Genomic DNA, 23,513 nt, shown 5'->3' with positions numbered 1-23,513 from the left:
TAGTAGTTTTCCTAACATTTATCATCACACCAATAGCTAAATAATACATGTTTAAAATCTCTTTTAACTTAACCATATCTCTTCTAGTCCCATTACAAAAAATTAGGATGACATCAATGAATAGAAAATGGGATGAGTGAAAGAGATACCAATTGTAATATCTTTAAATGCACTAGATATCTTCGCATCCAATAGGGTCCTAATCAAAGCTTCTACCACAATAAAAAAGGAAGGGGAGAAAGAGTACAACTTTGACTTAATCCTCTCTCTGGCTGAAAGAAAGCAATAGTGCATCCATTAATCAACACTGAGAAAGAAACTGTAGTAACACAATTCATGATCAATTCACAAAGGAGACACATAATCCCAAGCATTAGTGTTAATTAAAGCCAACTAACATGTCATAATCCTTGGATAAGTCAACCTTTACTACCATAGGTTTGAGCTTTCGAGATTTATTAATGTCATCCTTTTGCCACCCCAATAACGTCTTGAATCTTCCTCCTTTCTAGAAAACCAAACCATTCACTTGAAAATGACTTTGAAAATAAACATTTAACCCTTCTTCCAATGACCTTTATAAGAATCCTATAACTGCAACTACATTGATATATAGGTTTGTATTGTTCAAAGGAAACTAGGTTATCAAATTCCATAATAAGGGCTATGAAACTCACATTAAATGGTGCTATAATCTTCTTAGAGGAACCCGATTCATCAACCACTCTCAACATTTCCTCTTCTAGAATGTTTAAAAAACCTAACAAGAAATCCATTGTCCACCCATCTAGATTTAGACCTTTGTCTTTTTGGGAACTTTGTAGCACAAAATGCATTTTTTCCTTGGACACCTCTTCCATTAGATAGGTCCTTTTTACCCCACTTACAAGGCTAGGGAAAATGAAGTCTTCTTGATTACCTCTGCTATAATAGCTCTTCTTTTAGCATTATATATGTTTGTAAAATAGTCTATCCCCATCTAAGCAATATTCTCAAAATTAAAGGCCACTGGCCTATCTCTTCTCACCACTTTCCAAATAGTATTGATGTTTCTCCCGTGATTTGCATAACAATGGAAAAATTTAGTATTTTTATCCCCACTCAATAGCCAAATGACCCTACTCTCAAGTCTATGGGGTTCTTCCTTTTCCAACTATAACTTCTTCTCTTTTCTTTGAAACATATGCCTTTAGCTTATAATTCTTAAGAAAGGTAACCAACCACTTATTTATTATATAAATCCTCTAATTTACTTCCACCTCATATATAAATTTCTCATCTTTAATAGAAGTAATAGAGGCTTGCTTTACTTTTTCTAGTTTGTTCTCTAGTTGGATCACCATTGATTCCGTTAAGGACACATCCAAGGGAACCCTAAAAACTTTTAACAATCTGACATAGTCCTCCTCTGTTATCCACTCAAGTTTTTGTTTGTTTGTTAAGTGGTTTGAGTTCATCAGAGATTACATCAAGCTTGACCCGGGGCTTGAGAAACTGTGACCCATGGGCATCTAAGCCGTGAAAATCACTAGGGGACTGCACTTGACTTGAGCCAGACCAACCCTTAACATGATTGGATTTTTGCTCACAGAGTTTCGAACTAGTTACCTTCACATCAAGGAGTGACTTAACAATGTACCCCATCACCGTCTATTCTACGCCCCGTGGGCCACTCAAGTTAAATTTATATAGACTAGGAGTTTTCCTCCCAACATAAGCTACTTCAATGAAAATTAGGAAGTGTTTGAATTCCCCTTTAGTGTTTACCCATTGTCTAATTTTGATAAGATCATCAAGCTAAACCTTTAATGCTATAAATCTATCCAATCCTTTTGCTATTTTCTCTTCACCCACCTTTTTGTTCTTCTAAATAAATTTTAATTTAATAAACTCACTATCATATAAATCTATATTATAAATTCCACAAAATATCAAACTTAAATTATAATCTAATTATGTAAGCTCTCCAATCTCATATTGATATTTCCATAACTTAAATTATAAATCTAACTAGGTAAGCTCTCTAATCCAATATCAAAATTTCCATATAAGTATATGAATAATATTAGTACATAATAAATTTTCCAAATAAATTAATAATTTGAAATAAATAATTGATGTGATTAATGAAAAATTAAAATAAAACAACAAATTTTTTTCTATAGGTGGGAAAACCTATCATAACTCAATTGTCAAATTAACACTGAAGACAAATCTCTAGCTACCAATTGCGAATGTAGGCTTACTCATCATCGTTAATCAAGGAAAACCATGCCACCTGGAATAGCCCTGGTCCGTAAAGGGGCAGGTTTTCACTCCTCTCAGATGCCTCTGAGTCTTGAGCTATTAACATATTTCAGAGTTGAGCTGTTAACATATTTCGTTACGAGGAAGACGAGCTCTTAGCCAAACAAAAACAGCGTTAAAACATACTCCAAACCCCAAAAAATATAAAACAATATAAAATAAAACAAAATAATAGCACTACAGAATTTATCTAAAATTCAATTTCCAATAAAATAAATAAATAAATGGAGTGTCTCCATCTCGCCATCAATGCCAAAACCACAAGCATAGAGTTTGCCCAAAGGTAAGATTTCAACATTTTATTTTAGAATGTGAGGCTTTAGAAAACGTAAGTTATGCAGATATACTGACAGCTAGATAATCTATTTAGCAGAGATTTGTCAAGAAGCTTGGAGCATTTATTTTGAAACTTAACAAATAAAAAAGGCCTAATACATCAATAAAAAAAATAAAAAAACAATCTATCCCATAAACTATCTTTAACTTCAAAAAAATAAAGAAACAATCTGTTCCATAAACGCACTGAGAAAAGTGAAAAATGCCTTCTAATAACTTACCCTACGGACAATTCTATATATTTATGATTATGCTTCTTCAGTTCTACTTTCCAATGCAAAAGTCTCTCTTACACTCGACCCCAAAGTGGACGTCTTTGACAAAATCCGGAGCTTCACAAAGCCAAGGTGCTAGGTTTGAGTTGTGCTCCTGAATCGTCACGGATTCCTTTAAGTTCCAAACGGCACAGGAACAAAAATCGCAGGTGTTTTCTTTGGCGAGGCCCCCAGATCGTCTCAGGCTGCGTTATCCAGTCTGCTGTGGTAGTTTTTTCGCGCTCTGGGATTTGGGGTTTGGGGAAATCCCCTATATGTTTCTAATAGCCCAGCAGTTATCCATAACGTTGGCGGGTTCGTGGTGTTCTAAGTTCTACGGGGTTTTATCATCATGGCGACCTTTGCCAAGCCGGAAAACGCTCTCAAGCGGGCCGAAGGTATGTATCAGTTACAGAGATTTCTCGTTACATGGACTCTTTTTTTTCAAACATTTATTGAATTTGTATTATTTTATAAGCTTCAGCAGCTTGGTCTGATAAAATCGTGTATAGGAATTTCCTTGTAGTGTTGGTCTGATAAAATCGTGGATAGGAATTTCCTTGTAGTGTTGAAACTATAAGAACTTTGCGTCTAGATGGGGTCCTGAGAATCAGAAGGGTTTGTGCTTCCTTGTACTAGCTGGGTTCATCATGTCCTAGGGTTGGGTTTCGAGATTGCCTATCTTTATTTCTGAAATTCTCATTTTTTCCTCCAAAAACCGTACATCTAAGACATGATTAAGATGTGGATGTAATAGATATGCTAATTGGCAGTGAAGATTCAGAGTATCTTCTGCAAAGGTTCGCCGTTGCATTGTTTTTATTTTTTGTCTTTACACTTGATATTGACTCTTTGGTATTTTAAAGTTTTCACCGTAGAAATTGCTTTAAACCCTTCATATTCGTAGCAGACCCTTGTTGCCAGATTTTTTGGACCTTGAAGTTTTGTAAGGACCATTTCAGGGTAGTATGTATAGGCATTTGTTTTCGGTAGCCTTGTCTATACCTTTGAGGTCACTTTTTTAGTTCATGCGAATTTTGGCATACTAAAAATCCAGTGAACTTCGGACGTGAAGGACATATCTGGTTTAATTTTCTTTTTTCTACTAAAAAAAATGAGCTTTTGAATCAAATTTAGTGCTGTTGGCATAGAAGTGAACCGTTTTACTTGTTTCTATCGATAATGTGCACTTGCTGATTTGCGTTTCGCATATTCCCATTGTTTAAAATATTTTTCTCTTTTTATGCTGGATTGCGGAAAAGCAATTTTAATTTATGCTGTTTTTAATGGTTGATATGACTGTGTTGATCCATGGTATTTTTGATTACAGAAATAGGAGAGGAATATGCCATCGCTGTTTAGCTACAGTTTTGATTGTTACAGTAAAATTATTACAAGTCTAGCACATTTGTTTTCTATTGCTTTACAATTGTTTTGAATTTTCACTTAAAAACCACTTAGGCAAAGACTATGTTACAAGGTTCTCTGAACTTCAACCTTGAGGTTCGAAATTTGGAGAACCTAAATTTTTTTGTGAGGTTCGGCAAACCTCAAGGTCATTGGCCAAGTCCATAGCTCAAGCTCATAACATCATGTCACAGCTTAAGCTTGTAGCCTATCCTTGCAGTTTCCAAGTCCATAATAGCATATATATAGAAAATGTATATATTATATAGATGAACCTAATGGTGAACCTGATCCAAACCTCATCGAAAAAATTGAACTCAAATTGAACCTAATCACTGTAACTCGAACTCAAACCTGAAGTGTGTGACTTAGGGCAATGATACACTTCCTGGCAGGGATGTACTCTTCTGATTCCTCTCACAGTCACTGATGAGAGGGTCTTTGAACTTTTTTATTTTACATAGAAAATTAAGAATTCTTAGATGATTTGTCATGATTATTTATCTCATGAGAGTGCCGGAATTTTTTTTGATTTCCTATTATTTCGATGATTATGGAGAATAATAATAAATTATCAACGTCGACTCTTTTGTGCATTGACAGAAGGAACAATACATAAGAAGAGCTTGTCTCATTATTTCAGATCTGAGTTGAAATATTTTAGAAAAATAATTATAAAAAATAAATGGCATGTTCTCAGTGCCTAGATGTGAATGCATGAAACGACGGTAATCTGTTTGGAGATGTAGAAATATGTGCCTAACTCTTTCAGTAATGATATAGAAGATTAATGAGCTTTGTTGTAACTTGTAATCTGTATGCAGAGTTGATGAATGTTGGCCAGAAGCAGGCAGCATTACAGGCACTTCATGACTTGATAACATCAAAGCGGTACAGAGCATGGCAAAAGACACTGGAAAAGATAATGTTCAAATATGTGGAACTTTGTGTGGATATGAGGCGTGGCAGGTTTGCAAAGGATGGACTTATTCAGTATCGCATTGTATGCCAGCAAGTGAATGTCAGTTCCTTGGAGGAGGTTATCAAGTATTTCCTCCAGCTCTCTAGTGAGAAGGCTGAACAGGCCCAAGCTCAAGCACAGGCATCTGAGATCGCTCTAGATGTTGAGGACTTAGAGGCAGAGAAGAGGCCAGAGGACTTGATGCTCAGTTATGTCAGTGGAGAGAAAGGCAAAGACAGGTCTGATCGGGAACTAGTTACCCCATGGTTTAAGTTTCTTTGGGAAACGTATAGGACCGTACTTGAAATACTTCGTAACAATTCAAAGCTGGAAGCACTATATGCGGTGAGTGCATATTAAATAGTGTTGGAATAGATGGAACGGTCGCTTAATTTGGACAATTTTTTAGGAATGGTTGTTAACATGTATTCCATTTAATTCTTTCACTAACAACTCCAAATAGGCTGCCCCAATCCCAGCAGCAGTGGATGCACTGACATTGATTGATCCTGAGTTGTCTTGTTTTAAGAGCTTTAAATGTTTTTCGATGGCATGGCAGAGTTTGTTCTATATATTCTATTTCAATGACAGAGACACATACTGCACTCCTCCTAGCATGTGCAGTGGATATAACAGCTATTGTTTATAGAAACCAAAAGGATTGTGTTGTCTTTTCGTTGCCTGTTAAAAAATGTTTTGAATAAGGTCTTCATTCTAGTGTGGCTGACTACAATCCTAATTGGATTGACAGATGACTGCACATCGAGCCTTTCAGTTCTGTTTGCAATATAAACGGACAACAGAGTTCCGTCGGCTTTGTGAAATAATACGCAACCATCTTGTGAATTTGAATAAGTACAGGGATCAAAGAGACAGGCCTGACCTGAATCTCCCTGAGAGTTTGCATCTTTACCTTGATACAAGGTTTGAGCAACTGAAGGCTGCAACTGACCTTGAGCTCTGGCAGGTTGGTGAGCTAAATTTTTTATTTTTAATTTTCCTTTTCCTTATACTATTTCTTATGATGGATGGCATATGATGTGTAGGAAGCTTTTCGCTCTATAGAAGATATTCATGGCCTTATGTGCATGGTCAAGAAGACTCCTAAACCTCAAATGATGGCAGTTTACTATTCAAAGTTAACAAAGATATTTTGGATATCAGAAAGTCATTTGTATCATGCCTATGCATGGTACAAGCTCTATATCCTCCAGAAAAGCTACAATAAAAACTTAGCACAGAAGGATTTGCAGCTAATGGCATCATCGGTATTGTTGGCTGCCATTTCCATTATGCCCTATGATCACAAACATGGGGCTCACCATTTTGAACTGGAGAATGAGAAGGAAAGGAGTTCAAGAATGGCCAGTCTTTTGGGATTTAGTTTGGATTCTAAAAAGGACACCAGAGAAGTGGTAGGGTATTTCAATGGAAGGGCTTAAGTGTATCTGTCACTGTTTGAGATGCTTTCATTTGTATAGTTTTTTTCTGATATGAGTATTATGCTTTATGCTTAGTTCAAGGAGTTTTCTTCCATTATGTCTGCTAATAATATATTTTTGTGGCAGTTGTCACGCTCAGCACTTCTATCTGAATTGGTAAGTAATAGGTATAGAGCTCGTTAAAGCATTTATTCATGAAATTAAAAATCCTTCCTTGATGTTGCTGAGAAGTCAGCGCACATAAATTCTGCTAAGCACTTCCTCTGCTTGTACAGATTTGTGTTTTAGCAAGCTACATGGTTTCAATTATAACTGGATAGAATGTGGTGCAATATTAGGACAGTTTTCACTATATCTACTTACAGTTATAGCTTATACTAAAGTTTTGTACCATATTTTTTAATAATTCAAAAGCGTGTTCCCCTCAAACTATTTGGTTTGACATATCTCCGTTATTGCTTATAAACAGCTGGTTTATGTTAACTGTTGCCTTCAAATAGAAGTTACAATTTGAAGATATGTGATATAAGTTAATCGTACCAACTTTAAAGGCTCTTTGGGTTCACGAAAAGAAACTGGCAACATGTACTTATGTGGGTAACTTGTATCTTTGTTATATTCTAGGTTTCCAAAGGTGTCATGACATATGTTCCGCAAGAAGTGAAAGATTTGTATTATCTGTTGGAAAATGATTTCCACCCTTTAGATCTTGCTGATAAAGTTCAACCACTGCTAGGCAGGCTCTCTAAGCTTAGTGACAAACTGTCTTCAGCTTCTCCGGTCCCAGAAGTGCAATTGGAGCAATACATTCCTGCTTTAGAAAGGCTAACTACTTTAAGAGTGTTACAGCAGGTGATGCGGTTCAATTCCTACTTTCGTTTCATGCTTTCTATGATTCTGTGGTGTGACTACTTGTGATTTGTAAATGTGGCCAACTTTTAGAGTTACACAACTTACAACATGTTATGGGGAATTTAATTATTGCTTTGTTCAGTTCATTCGTCTCAATTATATTATGCCATCTTGGATTTGTTTTATTTCTTACTCTTTGGTGTTAAAGTGCATACACTCTCTTCTGTCTTCCAAAAGCAGAATTCTTGGTTTTTTTTTAAAGTTAACCCTTGCATGTTCCAGGTATCACAAGTGTATCAAACAATGAAAATCACAGTTCTGTCAAGGATGATACCATTTTCTGATTTTTCTGTTATAGAGAGGCTTAGTGTGGATGCCGTGAAGTACAATTTCGTACAGTTGAAGATTGACCATTTAAAAGGCATTGTACAATTTGGCAGTCAGGTGAAGTAATCGAATTTTCTGATTTTTAATATTTTGTATAAAAATATAGCTTCTGCTAATTTTGAGGATTCAGCTTTTCTGCATGGAGTATTTTTTAGAGTGAGCATGTTATAAGCTCATCATTGAATTTATTTATGCAGGACCTTGAGTCAGACAAGATTCGTAATCATTTGGCTATTCTTGCGAAACGGTTAAACAAGGCTAGAAGTCTTATACAACTGCCTTCTGTTGAGAAAGTACCCAAAACAACTCAACACTTCCCAGTATTGCTTGAGGTCATAGAGAAAGAGCATAGAAAGCTTCTTGCTCGCAAAGTCTTGATTGAGAGGCGCAAGGAGGAGCAAGAACGACAGATGCTTGAAATGGTGTGTCATTTTTGTTTGTTTTGGTGGTGCAAGCCTTTTATATCACAGTTTATAGGAGGTTCTCTGTGGTAATGTTTTGTGCTAAATTTGTTTACTTTCACCGGTCTTGTGAAGGAACGAGAGGAAGAGTCCAAGAGATTGAAGCAGCAAAGAATAACAGAAGAAGCGGAACAGAAAAGACTTGCATCTGAGTATACAAAGAGAGAAGAGCAGAGAATTCGGAGGGAGATTGAAGAAAAGGAACTGGAAGAAGCTGTACTTTTGCTTCAAGAAGCTGAGAGAAGGAAAGGGAAAAAGGGCAAAAAGACTGCCATTGAAGGGGTATGCAGCATTTACTTATGTGCCTTGTATGCTGTAGTTCTGTTAAATAAATTTTGCAAATGTTAGTTGTTTTTGGTTATAGAGGAATTCTTATACCTGTGATATTTTTTTTCTATGATTATTTTCTCCTTGCAGGAAAAGGTCACAAAGCAGACCCTCATTGAGCAGGCGCTGAATGAGCAGCTTAAGGAAAGGCAGGAAATGGAACGTAAACTCCAGAAACTAGCAAAAACTATGGATTATTTGGAAAGGGCCAAAAGAGAAGAGGAAACCCATCTTATTGAAGCAGCCTATCGAAAACATTTGGTAGATGATGAAATATTCTTTGAACAGCAACAACAGGTTAGCTTGATTTTGACTTTCTGTATCTAATAATGATATATCATATACCAGTTGGATGAGAATCAATTTCACGAGTCCATGAGACTTGTTTAAGAATTGATTAATTTAGAACTGAATATCTTGCTTTAGTGTATACAAGTTCTTGCAATTAAGCAATTGATGTCTTTTGGTTTTATTGTCTGAATGGTCTATCTAATATGATACTCGTGTAATGGCAGCAAGCAATTGAACAAAGCAGACAACAACATGCTGCAGATCTCGTGGAGAAGAATAGGCTTATCCGAATGCTAGATGATAAGGTAAGGTTTTTAATATTTTGTTATGTTGAGGTTTTGGTTTGATGTATGGCTGTTATGGCAGGATCTATTTTGCTTCCTGGAACTGCAACTGAGTTATTTTGGTTTTTATGATTAATGCAGAATATCTTTCAGAATCAAGTAGTTGGCCGTCGCCAAGGAGAGTTTGAGAGACTGAAGCGAGAAAGAGAAGAGAGACTTGCAGAGCTCCAAGCAATTCGAAAACAGGAAAGGGAGTTACGCAGAAAGATGGAATTTTATAGAAGGCAGGAGGAGGCAAGGTTGATCAAGCTCAAGGAAGAGGAAGAAGCTCGCAAGCGTGAGGGTAAGGGGTTCAAACTTCAAACTATATTTTGTACAATCTATTGATTGTATGCATTATGTTTTTATTTGTTTTCTTTTGAGGATCATAAGTTAATTAGAGTTGCTTGTGAGATTAATGTGTTACAGAGGAAGAAATAAAGCGCAAACAAGATGCAGAAAAGAAAGCCAAGCTGGATGAGATTGCTGAAAAACAGAAGCAGCGTGAAAAGGAACTGGAGGAGAAGGAGAGGCTACGAAAAGAATCTTTGATCAAGGAAGAACCAAGAGTTATAAAACCCTCAGAGCCAAATTCAACCAAATTTGTACCCCGAGCTCTGCGCAAGGCAGTAGAATCAGTTGGTATTGAAGCAGATAATGATAGTTGGCGACGCCCAGATCGACCAACCCATATTAATGATAGGAGATCATTTTTTTCAGATGATGTTAAACAATCTTTTAGTCCAGCTCATGGTTTATCCAGCAGAGATGGGAATCCCATGCCTAGACAACGTGAAGCAGATGTTGTGCCTCCTAGGGAGAAGTATGCTCCACCTGGTAAATATGAGCCACCTACAAGACAAACACAGGGTAAATATGAAGCTCCATTCTCTGGAAGGCGTGAAAATCAATATGAGCCACCTCGTGGGCGGGATTCTCAACCCCCTATTGGGCAACGACCCAAGTATGGTGGATTTGGTAATAGGGATAATGATCGTGATCGTTGGGGAGGTGGTCCTGACCGTGAAAAGCAACGTGATGAAGACCGATCCGTAGGTGCTGATAAGTGGAGGAAGCCTCAAGTTGCCACTTAGGCATGTGGAGGAACAGATTTAGTTGCCACCTAGGCATGTAGAGGAACAGGCTGCTTAAAAGTCATGCAGCTGTCTTTCCTACTGCACTATGGCTTACATGGACCAGGTTTTTAGCTGGCCTTGCCTGGATATTGAGCAATGGAATTTAGTTGAGTACTCAATTTTGTTGCCTTCAAGTGACACGGAATTGAGATATGTCAGTTTTTGGTTGCAGAGAATATTGGAAGTTTTCAATTTGCCTATGAAGACTATGTAGAAATACAAATATAGTTACTTTTAAAATTTTATTCTGGTAGTTGAACTAAGTTTTGACCTATATTATTTTTTTAACTTCTTTCTGTTAATTAAGGGAACATACTTCTGGTATCTTGCGTGCAAATTTGTTATGGACATTGCAAGGGATGTACAAATATTCGGGCACTGGTTTTATAAAAGCAGTAAGTAGCAATAATATATACTATTCTGTCTACTTCTTTCAGATCTTCCAGCATCTGTGAGATATATTTTGGATTGTGCTCTCTTCTCAAAAATCAAAGTTTATCATTGTGGTGATATTTAGTAAGTTACTCAATTTTGTTGCCTACAAAAAATCAAAGTTTATCATTGTGGTGGTATTTAGTAGGTTACTCAATTTTGTTGACTACAATTGACATTGAATTTGTTTAGTTTTAGTTATGTAGAAATAAAATGTTGAATTTCTAACCATAGCAACTTGGCAATTTATTAACTGGTAGATATTATGCAGATTTACTGACTAAAAAGCACGGCTGGGATTTTAGCATAAAAATAATCAGTGGAAGCAAAATTCAATACACCAATCTCACGGTCACATGCGCACAAATATTTCTTCCCTTCAAATCAGTTCTTCATTTTAAAAACTTCAGAACTTACAAGGGCTCTCTTCCTGAGATAATGACTCACCGAGGAAAATACATGCAACAAGAATTTGAAACTGACCCAGCCGATCAAACTGTAGAGCTATCCTTTGATCTTGCTTGGCTGATTTTGATCTCCCTTGCTGTCCATTGCACCTTTCTTGAACACTGCACACTTGAACGGAAGCCCTCCACCCATTCACTGAGATGTCTCTCTCAATGTTTTGTGCTCAAGATGTCTTGTGTCTTCTGCCTTAGCCCAGCCTTCCTTCTAAATTTTGAGTTATTCACTGAATCTACAATCTTAATCTTCAAAGTTATTGAATGTTCAAATTAGGTCTCAGTTCGCTTGAAATCGTATAATGAAATGCAGCTTCATTTGAAATCATATAATTAACCTTTGCATTTCATTACTTAATAACTTAAGCAACGCTAGAGTTAAGGGTCTAGTGGGCAACTTACACATGTCTAAACACTAAGGCCTGTGCCAAAGTACCTTCCCGTGCTACAAACATCATCATAAAGATCTAGTTACTATTAATATTTTATTCTGGTATTTAAACTAAAGTTTTGATGTGCATTTGTCATGGACATTGAAAGGGATGTATTACTATTGGGGTATTGCTTTTCTGAAATCATTTAGTAGCAATAATAATATGCTAATTAGTCCGCATTTTCTTAAAAAGGGGATACCCATCTTCTAGCATCTAAGACTTATATTTTGAATACTTGTGCACTCTTTTAGAAAATTTGTCTGTAATAAATTATGATTATTAACAATAATGAGAATATTTGTATTGATTTCAAGATACATCATTATTATTATTATTTTTATTATTATTAACAATAATGAGAATATTTGTATTGATTTCAAGATACATGCCCGGTTCACAGCTTTACATTGAGGTTACAATTCAATTTTTTCATATACTTCAGGTATGTCTAGTATAACTTGTATCAAAATTATCTGCTGTTGAGGAACGCTAAACTGACAGACAAATTATTGGCCTTTGGAGTTGAAAACCTTCCAAAAGGACCCCATGTTGAGAGCGATGTATTACTACCTGGGGTATTGCTTTTCTGAAATCATTTAGTAGCAATAATAATATGCTAATTAGTCCACATTTTCTTAAAAAGGGGATACCCATCTTCTAGCATCTAAGACTTATATTTTGAATACATTTGCACTCTTTTAGAAAATTTGTCTGTAATAAATTATTATTATTAACAATAATGAGAATATTTGTATTGATTTCAAAATACATGCCTGGTTCACAGCTTTACATTGAGGTTACAATTTAATTTTTCATATACTTGAGGTATATCCAGTATAACTTGTATCAAAATTATCTGCTGTTGAGGGACGCTAAACTGACAGACAAAGTATTGGCCTTTGGAGTTGAAAACCTTCCAAAAGGACCCATGTTGAGAACTTTGTCATTGATGTCAAAGCAAAGGGCCATTGATGAATTGGAAGTAACCCTTGATAGGTTGCATGTGTCAGGATTCTTCTTGAGAAATGTTCAGGCCTTCTTAAAAGACTGCCACCAAGAAATTCACTATCCTCTGAAGTTGACTATAATCCCTTGCCTAACAGAATTCTGGATTACACATTTTTCTGAGCAAAAGCTTGAAGGCTTTCACAATGTGAGGAAACAATTGTGCAGTAAAAATGCAATAGTATGAACAGTGTAAACATGTGTGTAGATCTATAAATAATAAACAGATGTATGCCTATGTGTTGACTGTATGCCTAAGGTATCATAGTCTCAGAGCTGTGTGCATGGTGAACTCTTATCTAGTGAGTATTTGATCACAGGAATTTAGAGGCTTCAAGTTGTTGGAAAATCAACGAAATTGTTGATTAAGGTCGATTTTCCTTACTTGATAATTACTTGTGAGATTTGTTGGTTTTTTATTACTTTGTTATTTATTCTCTGTCAAGCGATTATCCAAACATAAAATGCATTAAGTTCTGTTAATTTTAGGTAACAATGGTATGCTCTATGCTTAGAGCAATTTTACTTCAATTTTTTTATTAGCCCAATATCAATATCCAGATTAGCAATCACATCATCATGATAGTAAAATGCAGATAGAGCATAAACAATAACAATAGAAGACAAGCCAAGACAAGAGGACACAAGATATGGCATTAGCTAGGGACAAACCCCAATGTGGGGAAACCCTTGATCAATTCTTCTTATGATTCTTCAAAAGTTCAACAGAGAGAGAGAGTACAATATACAATATTCACTTGCCCAATTATAGTGAAATTCTGATCAGTGACGAAGCCACCAGAAAGTCTAACGCTATTCAACAGGGTAGATTTTGACCCCTAAAACAGCGTGGTCAAACTCGGTCAACTTGGCCTCCAACAAGAAGTCAAATCTGGTCAACAAAAGTTAATGTTGTAGCAAACCCTACGACAGTTAACGCTGGTCAAAAAGAGGTCAAACAACCTCAGATTTCATGCCCAGAGTTGTGGCTTGCCCAAACAAAAATACCCCACATAAAACCGCAGTCAAAGATGGTCAAAACAACTTTCTGCAATTTTCGGTCAACTCTAGTCAACGCAGGGACAACAAAAGAACAGTGCCTTCTTCGCACGTGTGGAGAGAGAGAAGCCTCAGAAATCCGTACCTAATCAAGAAGAGAGAGATGTGTGAGTGAATGAAGTGTCCAAATGAGCAGGAGGCATCTTGTATTTATATGCAAATGTTGAGGATGAATAGTGTCTGTTGGGCTTTTGAGCCTACATTAGATAGCTCGCTGACCTTGACAATTTGTTCATAATCAAAATAAATTCATAATTCTATTAGTACATGTCAGAATGGGATGATCTTTAGATTAATTCTACACCTCTTGGAGAGAGGAATTCAATAAAAATATGCGCTGTCTCATATGAGCTATCGAAGGTGAAGTTTGGCTCTAGTTGCCAAAATTAACACCCCTTTTCAACTAGGGAGAACTTCACCTGTCAATTGTCTGACAATCTGTACCATCATCGTCTCTGCTTTGGTGAACCATGAAGAAAGAAGAAATGATCAAGAATGTATCATACCATTCTCCGCTGACCCGAAGTCGGTCTCCAATAATAGAGAGTGCGTCATACCACTTTTAACCGACTCGAAGTCAGTTTCCATTGATCCCAGATCAATATCAACATCCTAGCTTAAGGAGTACGGTAGTACACGATGCGTCCATCGGTAGTACTATGGTCCCTATCCTTATTTACTTACTCATTGGTCAGATGAGAAGTACTTCCCACGAGTCCTAGACAGCATGGGTAGGATGTGCTCGCAGGAGAAGGTGAACCACTCATCCTGCTCATATGCCATAGGAGAAGGTGAACCACTCACCCTGTACATCGTGCACCATTAGGGGAAGGTGAACCACACCCTGTGGTTGCTCATCGCTCCAAGTAGTACACCCCAAGCCCCTCGAAGCTCCCAGAGGTCAACATCCATCTCATACGGGACCTTCATAAGAGGGTCTCTCCACGACTCTAAGTCGTTCATGAAAGGTTAAAAATTTGACCTTCCCCAGGGGCTTCGTAAGAATATTCAGCAGCCTGATCATCAGTCCCAATGTGTTGGAGCCTTGTTGCTCCCCGTTGTACCATATCTCGGATAAAGTGGTACCTGATATCAATATGCTTGGAGCGGTCATGAAACAAGGATTTTCAGATGGAAGAATCCCACTCTGGTTGTCGCAAAAATTCATGGTGGTATCAAACACATGTCCAAACAGTGCACTAAAGGGCTTCTTCAACCAAACAGCTTCACAGGAGGCCAAACTAGCAGCAATGTATTCAACCTTAGCGATGCTCAAAGCAACTGATTTATGCTTCTTGCTCATCCATGATATCGAAGCAAAACCTAAAGAGAAGCAACATCCAGATGTGCTTTTACGATCCACCACACTGCCAACCATGGTCAACTTCGACCCATAAGAACTTCATGAGGCTTTGATCATGAAGCATGGCACAAGTCGCTTCTATGTTAAAATAATTCTTCCTTTCAACAACACCATTTTGCTCAGGAGTATACGCGGTAGTAGTCTCCCTCTTAATGCCAACTTCTCTACAATAATTTTTGAACTCATTTGATTCATATTCGGTTCCATCATCAGTGCTCAATATTTTGATCTTCTTCCTGGTTTGATTTTCAACCAAAGCTTTGAAAGAATGGAACCATGAAAATACTTAGTCTTTTTTCTTCAAGAAATATATCCAAGTCTTGCGAGAGAAATCATCCATAAAGATAGCATAATATAAATATCCTCCCACTGAGTTCAGGAGCATTGTACTATATAGATTAGAATGAATCAATTGCAATATGTCAGTGGTCTTGCTATCACTTGAGGGGAATGGTCCCTTGTATGCTTTACTTCGGCACAACCCTAACAAACACCTTCATGTTCTACTTTAAATTCAGACATACCTATCACCATTTTCCTCACATCGGGTAGAGCCTTATAATGTAGATGAGCAACCCTCCGGTGCCATAATTCGGATTGAAGTGATATGTCGCAAGACATAGCTCCCAATGGGCTTGCTCCAACTTGATATAGGCTATCAACCCTGAAGCTAAGTGTAAATGCATCTTTGAATTTTTTGTTCCCCACACGTACTTTTCCATCAATGAATTCCACCTTGAATTCTTTGGCCTCCATCGCCGATATAGATACTAGGTTCTTCTTTAAATTGGGTACATATAATACTTCTTGTAGATAAATGGGGTTACCTTGATTCAATTGAAGAGTAACATTCCCAATTCCCTTTATGTTGGGTGTGGAACCTGATTATCTTTTGTATTCAAAGGTTTCAGCTAGATGTATACCTTAGGAACACTGTACATTCTTCCATGCGGGGGGGACTTTCCCCCCCATGGGGGTCCAGGGGGGTAAATCCCCCCCGGCTGGGGGGTCCGGGGGCCAGTGGTCCCGGCGGGGGTTTGGGGGCAGCACCCCTGAAGCTAAAAATAGATGTAAAATTGCCTTGTAAAAGTCTAGTAATTTCTAGTCAATCTGGGCCGTTCATTAGGCGGATGATTTGACTGTAGAAGTTATGTTTAATTTAGGGTTTTTTGCCCTAGAAGGCAACCCCTCACTATATATGATGGAATTGTATTGTGTCTATGGATATCTGTATTCTGAGTGAGGAAGAGAGAGGAGATTGAGAGCGAAGAGGGTGTTACAGCGGATCCGCTGTAGGTTGTATCTCTTCAGTTTGCTGGATAATATAAAAGGAAGCACTAGTTATTTCTCCGTGGATGTAGCCCAAACTAGGTGAACCACGTATATCTGTGTCTCTCTTGTTTTATGCGTTTTTTGTGTTTATATTTTTGCAATATTTTATGTGTTCCATTGCACCGTAATATATAATTTTCTAACAACTGGTATCAGAGCCGAAGGTCTATTTCGCTGATAAATTCACAAGAGAGAAGGGTTCCTGGTTCGAGTGGGAGCAATAGCGGAAGATGGTAGGTTTAGGGTCACAAAATTCAATGGCCAAAACTACTAGCTATGGAAGATGCAGATGGAAGATTATCTGTATTAGATAGATCTGTGCCTACCATTGAGCGGAAAGACAAAGAAGCCGACGAGTATCATAGACACAGAATGGGATATTCTGGACAGAAAGACACTTGGAACAATACGGCTGTGCTTAGCGGCGTCAGTAGCGTTTAATATTTCAAAGGAAACGACAATACAGGGTTTAATGTCGGCATTGGCCAAACTATATGAAAAACCCTCGGCCTCAAATAAAGTATTTCTTATGAAGCATTTATTTAATATGAAGATGTCAGAAGGTGGATCTGTTGCAGATCATTTAAATGATTTTAATAGAGTTACAAGTCAGTTAAGTTCTGTAGGAGTAAATTTTGATGATGAAGTTAGGGCTCTGTTACTTTTGTGCTGATTGCCAGAAAGTTGGAATGGTTTAGTTATGGCCATTAGTAACTCTGTATCTGGATCTAGTACTTTAAAGTTTGATGATGTTGTCGATGCAATCTATAGCGAGGAAATGCGACGGAAAAGCTCCGGTGAGACATCAGGTAATGCTTTGACTGCATAGACTAGGAGAAGAAAAATGGAAAGAGGAAAGAGCACAGTTTATCGCAGTAAGTTAAGAAAAGACAGATCCAAGTCCAGATCGGGGATAGTGTGCTGGAAATGCAGGAAGAAAGGACACTTGAAGAAAGACTGCAAGTCTTGGAAGGGAAAAGAAGGAGATGCGCAACAAGAAACTAATCATGAAGCGAATGTAATAGGTGATGTATTGCAAGATGCTTTGATTATTTCAGTAGAAAATATTATTGATGCCTGGGTGGTAGATTCAGGAGCCTCATTCCATGCCACACATGATAAGAAACATTTTCATGATTATGTTCAAGGAGATTTTGAACAAGTTAGATTGGGTGATGATAAACCCTATAAAATCATTGGAATGGGTACAATTTTCATAAAACAACAAAATGGAAATCAATGGCTATTGAAGAAGGTAAGGCATGTTCGAGATCTGAAGAAAAATTTGATTTCCACAGGTCGGTTGGGAGGTGAAGGTTGCGTATCTACTTTCACAGATAAGACCTGGAAGGCCACTAAAGTTTCCCTGGTAATAGCGAAAAGAGAAAAGGTTGGTACATTGTATTTATGCAATGGTAATTATCATTCTGTTAATGCTTTAACATCTACATGAGAAGATATAGAATTGTGGCATCATAGGCTCGGGCACATGAGTGAGAAGGGGATGCAGATTCTTCACTCAAGAAATTTGTTGCCAGGTTTGAAGCATGTTGATTTAAAATTCTGTGAGAATTGTGTTTATGGAAAACAGAAGAGGGTCAGATTCCTTAGAGTTGGGAAAGAAAAGAAGAGCGAACAATTAGAGCTTGTGCATACAGATGTATGGGGACCTGCTCAGGTGTCATCTCTTGGTGGCTCTCGTTATTATGTTACTTTTATTGATAATGCGACCAGAAAAACCTAGATTTATTGTATTCGAAATAAATTTGATGTATTTGATACTTTCAAGAAATGGAAAGCTTTGGTTGAAAATGAGACGGGGAAAATGTTGAAGTGTCTCAGATCAGATAATGGAGGTGAATATTGCAGCAAAAATTTTGATAGGTATTGTTTAGAGAATGGAATTCAAAGAGAAAACACAGTTCCAGGAACACCATAAGAAAATGGTGTGTCAGAAAGGATGAATAGGACAATCATGGAGCGTGCAACGTGCATGAGATTGCATGCAGGATTCACTTTACAATTTTGGGTAGATGCTATAGATATTGCTGTTTATCTAATAAACAAAGGGCCTTCAAGTTCTTTGGATGGTGGTGTTCTAGAGGAGGCATGGACAGGTAAAAAGGTAAATTACTCATTTTTAAAGACTTTTGGTTGTGAAGCTTTTGCATTAACAAAGAAAATAGAACAAAGCTTGAGGAAAAATCAAAGAAATGTACTTTTATAGGATATGGTGTTAATGATTTTGGTTATCGCTTATATGATTATGAAAATCACAAAATCATTAGAGTAGAGATGTAATATTCAATGAAAAGGTCTTATATAAGAATCAGTTGCAGGAAAATAAGCAAGAAAAAAAAATAGAAAATACAGAGTGCTCGACGATATCACAGGAAAAGTGATGGTGCCTGAAAATCATAATGATCAACAACTAGAACAACAACCACAACAACAACAAGCGCTTCAAAAACATGAAAGTGGTGTTAGAAGATCTACCAGGATAAGTAGACCCTTTGAACGATACTCTCCTTCATTATATTATGTATTGTTGACTGATTCTAGTGAACCAAAATGTTATGAAGAAGCAGTGCAGGTAGAAACCAAGAAGAAGTGGGAGCAAGCCATGAAAGAAGAGATGGACTCCTTAGCACATAAACTTAGTCAGGTTGCCTGCAGGTAAAACAACATTGCAGAATAAATGGGTTTATAGACTGAAGGAAGAAGATGGAGGAAAACAGAGGTATAAAGCTAGAGTTGTAGTGAAGGGGTTTGCACAGAAAAAAGGTATTGATTTTAATGAAATATTTTCTCCTGTTGTTAAAATGACTTCAATTAGAACTATTTTAAGTCTAGTAGCAGTTGAAGATTTGCATCTTGAGCAGTCAGATGTAAAGACAACCTTTCTTCATGGGGATTTGGAAGAAGAGATATATATGCAGCAGCCACAAGAATATGAGGTAAAAGGGAAGGAGAAACTAGTGTGCAGGTAGAAGAAGAGTTTGTATGGCTTAAAACAGGGTCCAAGGCAGTGGTATCTAAAATTTGACAGGTTTATGTCTGAACAAGGTTATATTAGATGTCACTCTGATCATTGTGTTTATTTCAAAAGGCAAAACGATGACAACTATTTTATATTGTTATTGTATGTAGATGATATGCTTGTTGCAGGATCTAACATGCAGGGAATAAATGTGCTCAAAAGGAAATTGGCAAACTCATTTGCAATGAAGGATTTGGGTGCTGCAAAACAAATCCTTGGTATGAGAATAATTAGAGACAGGAAGAATCACAAATTAACATTGTATCAAAGTGAGTACATTGAAAAGGTGTTGAAAATGTTTAATATGCAGAATGCAAAACCAGTTAGTATACATTTGGCTAGCCATTTCAAATTAAGTAAGGAGGCGTGTCCCAAGACTCAAGAAGAAATGGCTCATATGTGTAAAGTTCCATATGCATCAGCAGTTGAAAGCTTAATGTATGCAATGGTTTACACAAGGCCTGATATTGCACATGCAGTGGGAGTTGTAAGCAAGTACATGAACAATCCAGGAAAAGAACATTGGATGGTGGTGAAGTGGATTCTCAGGTATTTGAGAGGTACCACAAATCAAGCATTATGCTTTGGTGGTTCAAACATTGCTTTACATGGATATGTTGATGCAAATATGCCAGGTGATAGAGATAACACGAGGAGCACAACAGGGCATGTGTTTACTGTAGGTGGAACAACTGTCAGTTGGGTTTCAAAAATCCAAAGTGTTGTTACACTTTCAACAACAGAAGCAAAGTATGTTGCTGCTACAGAGGCTAGTAAAGAAATGATTTGGTTACAAAGGTTTCTGGATGAATTGGACAAGAAGCGGGAGTTGGGCAGGTTATACAGTGACAGCCAGAGTGCCATACATCTTGCAAAGAACTCTGCATTTCATTCCAAGACTAAACATATACAGTTCAAGTACCATTTCATACGGTCAGCATTGGAAGATGGACAGTTGAAGCTAGAAAATATACACACTAGTCAGAATCCTGCAGATATGTGAACAAAAGTTGTAACCAGCGAGAAACTGAGAATCTGCTCAGTTTCAATTGTTTTCAAGTATGATGAAGAAGATGAGAAACAATCAGGCCCAAAGTGGAGTCATTGTCTAGCAAATGAAGCAGCGGTGGAGTTGCTATAATCATCTCCAAGTGAGAGATTGTTGGGTGTGGAGCCTGATTATCTTCTGTATTCAAAGGTTTCAGCCGGATGTATACCCCAGGAAGATTGTGCACCCCTCCACGCGGGGATGCGGGGGGGACTTGTTCCCCCCGACTGGGGGATCTGGGCGCAGTGCCCCTGAAACTAAAAATAGATGTAAAATTGCCTTGTAAAAGTCTAGTAATTTCTAGTCAATTTGGGCCATTCATTAGGTGGATAATTTGATGGTAGAAGTTATGTTTAATTTAGGGTTTTTTGCCCTAGAAGGCAACCCTTCACTATATATGAGGGAATTGTATTGTGTCTATGGATATCTGTATTCTGAGTGAGGAAGAGAGAGGAGATTGAGAGCGAAGAGGGTGTTACAACGGATCTGCTGTAGGTTGTATCTCTTTAGTTTGCTGGATAATATAAAAAGAAGGACTGGTTGTTTTTCCGTGGATGTAGCCCAAACTGGGTGAACCACGTATATCTATCTCTCTCTTGTTTTATGCATTTTTTGTGTTTATATTTTTGCAATATTTTATGTGTTCCATTGCTCCGTAATATATAATTTTCTAACACTTTATGGGATATGCGGTATTGTCTCCAAGGATAATTTCCAAATTTGCATCCCTTTCAATCAGATTTAAAAGAGCTTCCTTATACCCAGTGAAGTGCCTTGAGGCACCACTATCAATCAACCAATTTCCCAAAGTGTATGGAGGAGATGGAGTGGAGAGGGTAGATATAAGATAAAATTCATTTTGCTTGTTATTAACAATATTTGATTCATGATATCTAGTGTTTTTTGATCTCTTGGGAGGGCGACCATTTCCTTGATAAGGAGCGAGAGCATTCCTCTTCCCTTGGTTGTTGAATCTACCATTCCTTTGATTGTTGTTGCCCCTGAACTTCTTGTTGTTGTGGTTGTCATCATCATGAGGTGTATCCCTTCTATTAGGACACTCCCTAGCATAGTGACCAAACTTGTTGCAAATGAGCATCTTCCTTTCCTTCCATTTTTGAAACCCGACCTTCCTTGGCATTACTTCTTTGAACCTGCATTGTTCTTTTTTTTAGAATGAACAAAGAATGCAGTAGGATCATTCCTATTTGAAGGCATATCTAGTTCCATCATCATTGTTTTTCTTGAGAACATCTACTCAGTAATTCTTCAAAACCTGGAATCCTGTCGTTGTTAAGAATAGAGGTGTTGAACACCTGCCATTCATGAGGGAGTCCTCCAAGGGCAATGAGAGTAAACTCCCTATCAGCAATAACTTCTCCAATCAAAAGAAGATCATTTTTGATTTCAGTTATCCTCATGAAGTAGGATTGAATATCTTCATTTTTTCCCTTCTTTATATCCTTCAGCTTGTTCTTGAGGAAAATAATTTGGTTTGCATTGCTAGGTTTGAACATGCCAACCAATCTGTCATATATCTCATTTGATGTATTCAAATAAGAGATGTAAACAACTAAATGCTTATGAATAGAATCCTTGACGATCTTCTTGGCTTTGACTTCACCCTTCTTGTACTTTGTCTTAATAGTGACCGATGCATTTGAAGGAAGTTCCAAAATATTTCTCTGCACATAATCCATAACATCTTGCTCTTCTAATGTCAAATCAAGAGACATCTTCCATGCATGATAATGAGACTTATCATGAAGCTTATCATCAGACTTGAAGTAGGATGTGGAGGCCATTGAATCTTGTCCTTGATTAGTGATTGCTCTTCTCACTCTTGCTTGGGCTTTGTCTTCACCTCAATCCTGATACAATGTTAATTTTAGATAACACTGGTATGTTTTATGCTTAGAACAATTTTACTTCAATTTCTTTATTAGCCCAATATCAATATTCAGATTAACAATCACATCATCATGATAGTAAAATTCAGATAGAACATAAACAATAACAGTGGAAGACAAGCCAAGACAAGAGGACACAAGATATGGCACCAGGCAGGGACAAACCCCAATGTGGGGAAACCCTTGATTAATTCTTCTTATAATTCTTCAAAAGTTCAACAGAGAGAGAGAGTACAACATACAATATTCACTTGCCCATTCACAGTGAAATTCTGATCAACGAAACAACATAAACAAAAATCCCTAACCAGAAAGTCAACGAGGCAAATTTTGACCTCTAAAACAACTCGGTCAAACTCGGTCAACTTGGCCTCCAACAAGTCAAATCATCCCAAAACAGTGCGGAAAAGTCCAGTCGAATCGGGTGAACAAAAGTAAACGCTGCGGCAAACCCTATCACAATTAATGCTGGCCAAACAACCTCAAATTTCGTGCCCAGAACTACAACCTACCCAAATAGAAATACCCCACACAAAACCGCAGTGAAAGATGGTCAACACTAGGCAAAACAACCTTCTGCAATTTTTGGTCAACTCTGGTCAACCTAGGGACAACAAAAGAATAATCTCGTTATTCGCACGTGTGGAGAGAGAGAAGCCTTAGAAATCCGTACCCAATTAAGAAGAGAGAGATGTGTGAGTGAATGAAGTTTCCAAATGACGAGACACCTTATATTTATATGCAAACGTTGAGGATGAATAGACGTGTCTGTTGGGCTTTTTACCCTACATTAGGTTGCTGGCCGACCTTGACAATTTGTCCATAATCAAAATAAATTCATAATTCCATTAATACATGTCAGAATGGGATGATCTTTAGATCAATCCTACACCTCTCACATCTCAGATAGAGGAATCCAATAAAAATATGAGCTGCCTCATATGC

General features: G+C 37.4%; 1 protein-coding gene across 1 annotated transcript; it reads left to right on the top strand.

Annotated features, from left to right (window-relative positions):
- Positions 1-2,904: 2,904 nt before the first annotated feature.
- On the top strand, positions 2,905-10,920 carry LOC149240809 (eukaryotic translation initiation factor 3 subunit A-like). Its single transcript, XM_089373843.1, has 13 exons — positions 2,905-3,295; positions 5,129-5,610; positions 6,017-6,232; positions 6,312-6,680; positions 6,834-6,863; positions 7,332-7,559; positions 7,842-8,003; positions 8,144-8,368; positions 8,483-8,689; positions 8,825-9,031; positions 9,250-9,330; positions 9,451-9,652; positions 9,778-10,920. The coding sequence occupies exons 1-13, from the start codon at positions 3,250-3,252 to the stop codon at positions 10,440-10,442; spliced, it is 3,120 nt and encodes a 1,039-aa protein (XP_089229969.1). The 5' UTR covers positions 2,905-3,249; the 3' UTR covers positions 10,443-10,920.
- The last annotated feature ends 12,593 nt before the right edge of the window (positions 10,921-23,513 follow it).

The sequence above is a fragment of the Pinus tabuliformis genome, chromosome 8 (assembly GCF_031772625.1).
Source record: "Pinus tabuliformis cultivar Carrire ecotype Pingquan chromosome 8, CPIR1, whole genome shotgun sequence".
NCBI lineage: Eukaryota > Viridiplantae > Streptophyta > Pinopsida > Pinales > Pinaceae > Pinus > Pinus tabuliformis.
The sequence above is the reverse complement of the archived record's forward strand: the minus strand, read 5'-3'. Positions and strand labels throughout refer to the sequence as shown.

Excerpts from the sequence above, each read along its gene's own strand:
- LOC149240809 (XM_089373843.1), top strand. The coding sequence starts at position 3,250 with ATGGCGACCTTTGCCAAGCCGGAAAACGCTCTCAAGCGGGCCGAAG. Across the intron at positions 8,369-8,482 it reads AACGACAGATGCTTGAAATG|GAACGAGAGGAAGAGTCCAA; the intron begins GTGTGTCATTTT and ends GGTCTTGTGAAG. Across the intron at positions 9,032-9,249 it reads TCTTTGAACAGCAACAACAG|CAAGCAATTGAACAAAGCAG; the intron begins GTTAGCTTGATT and ends GTGTAATGGCAG.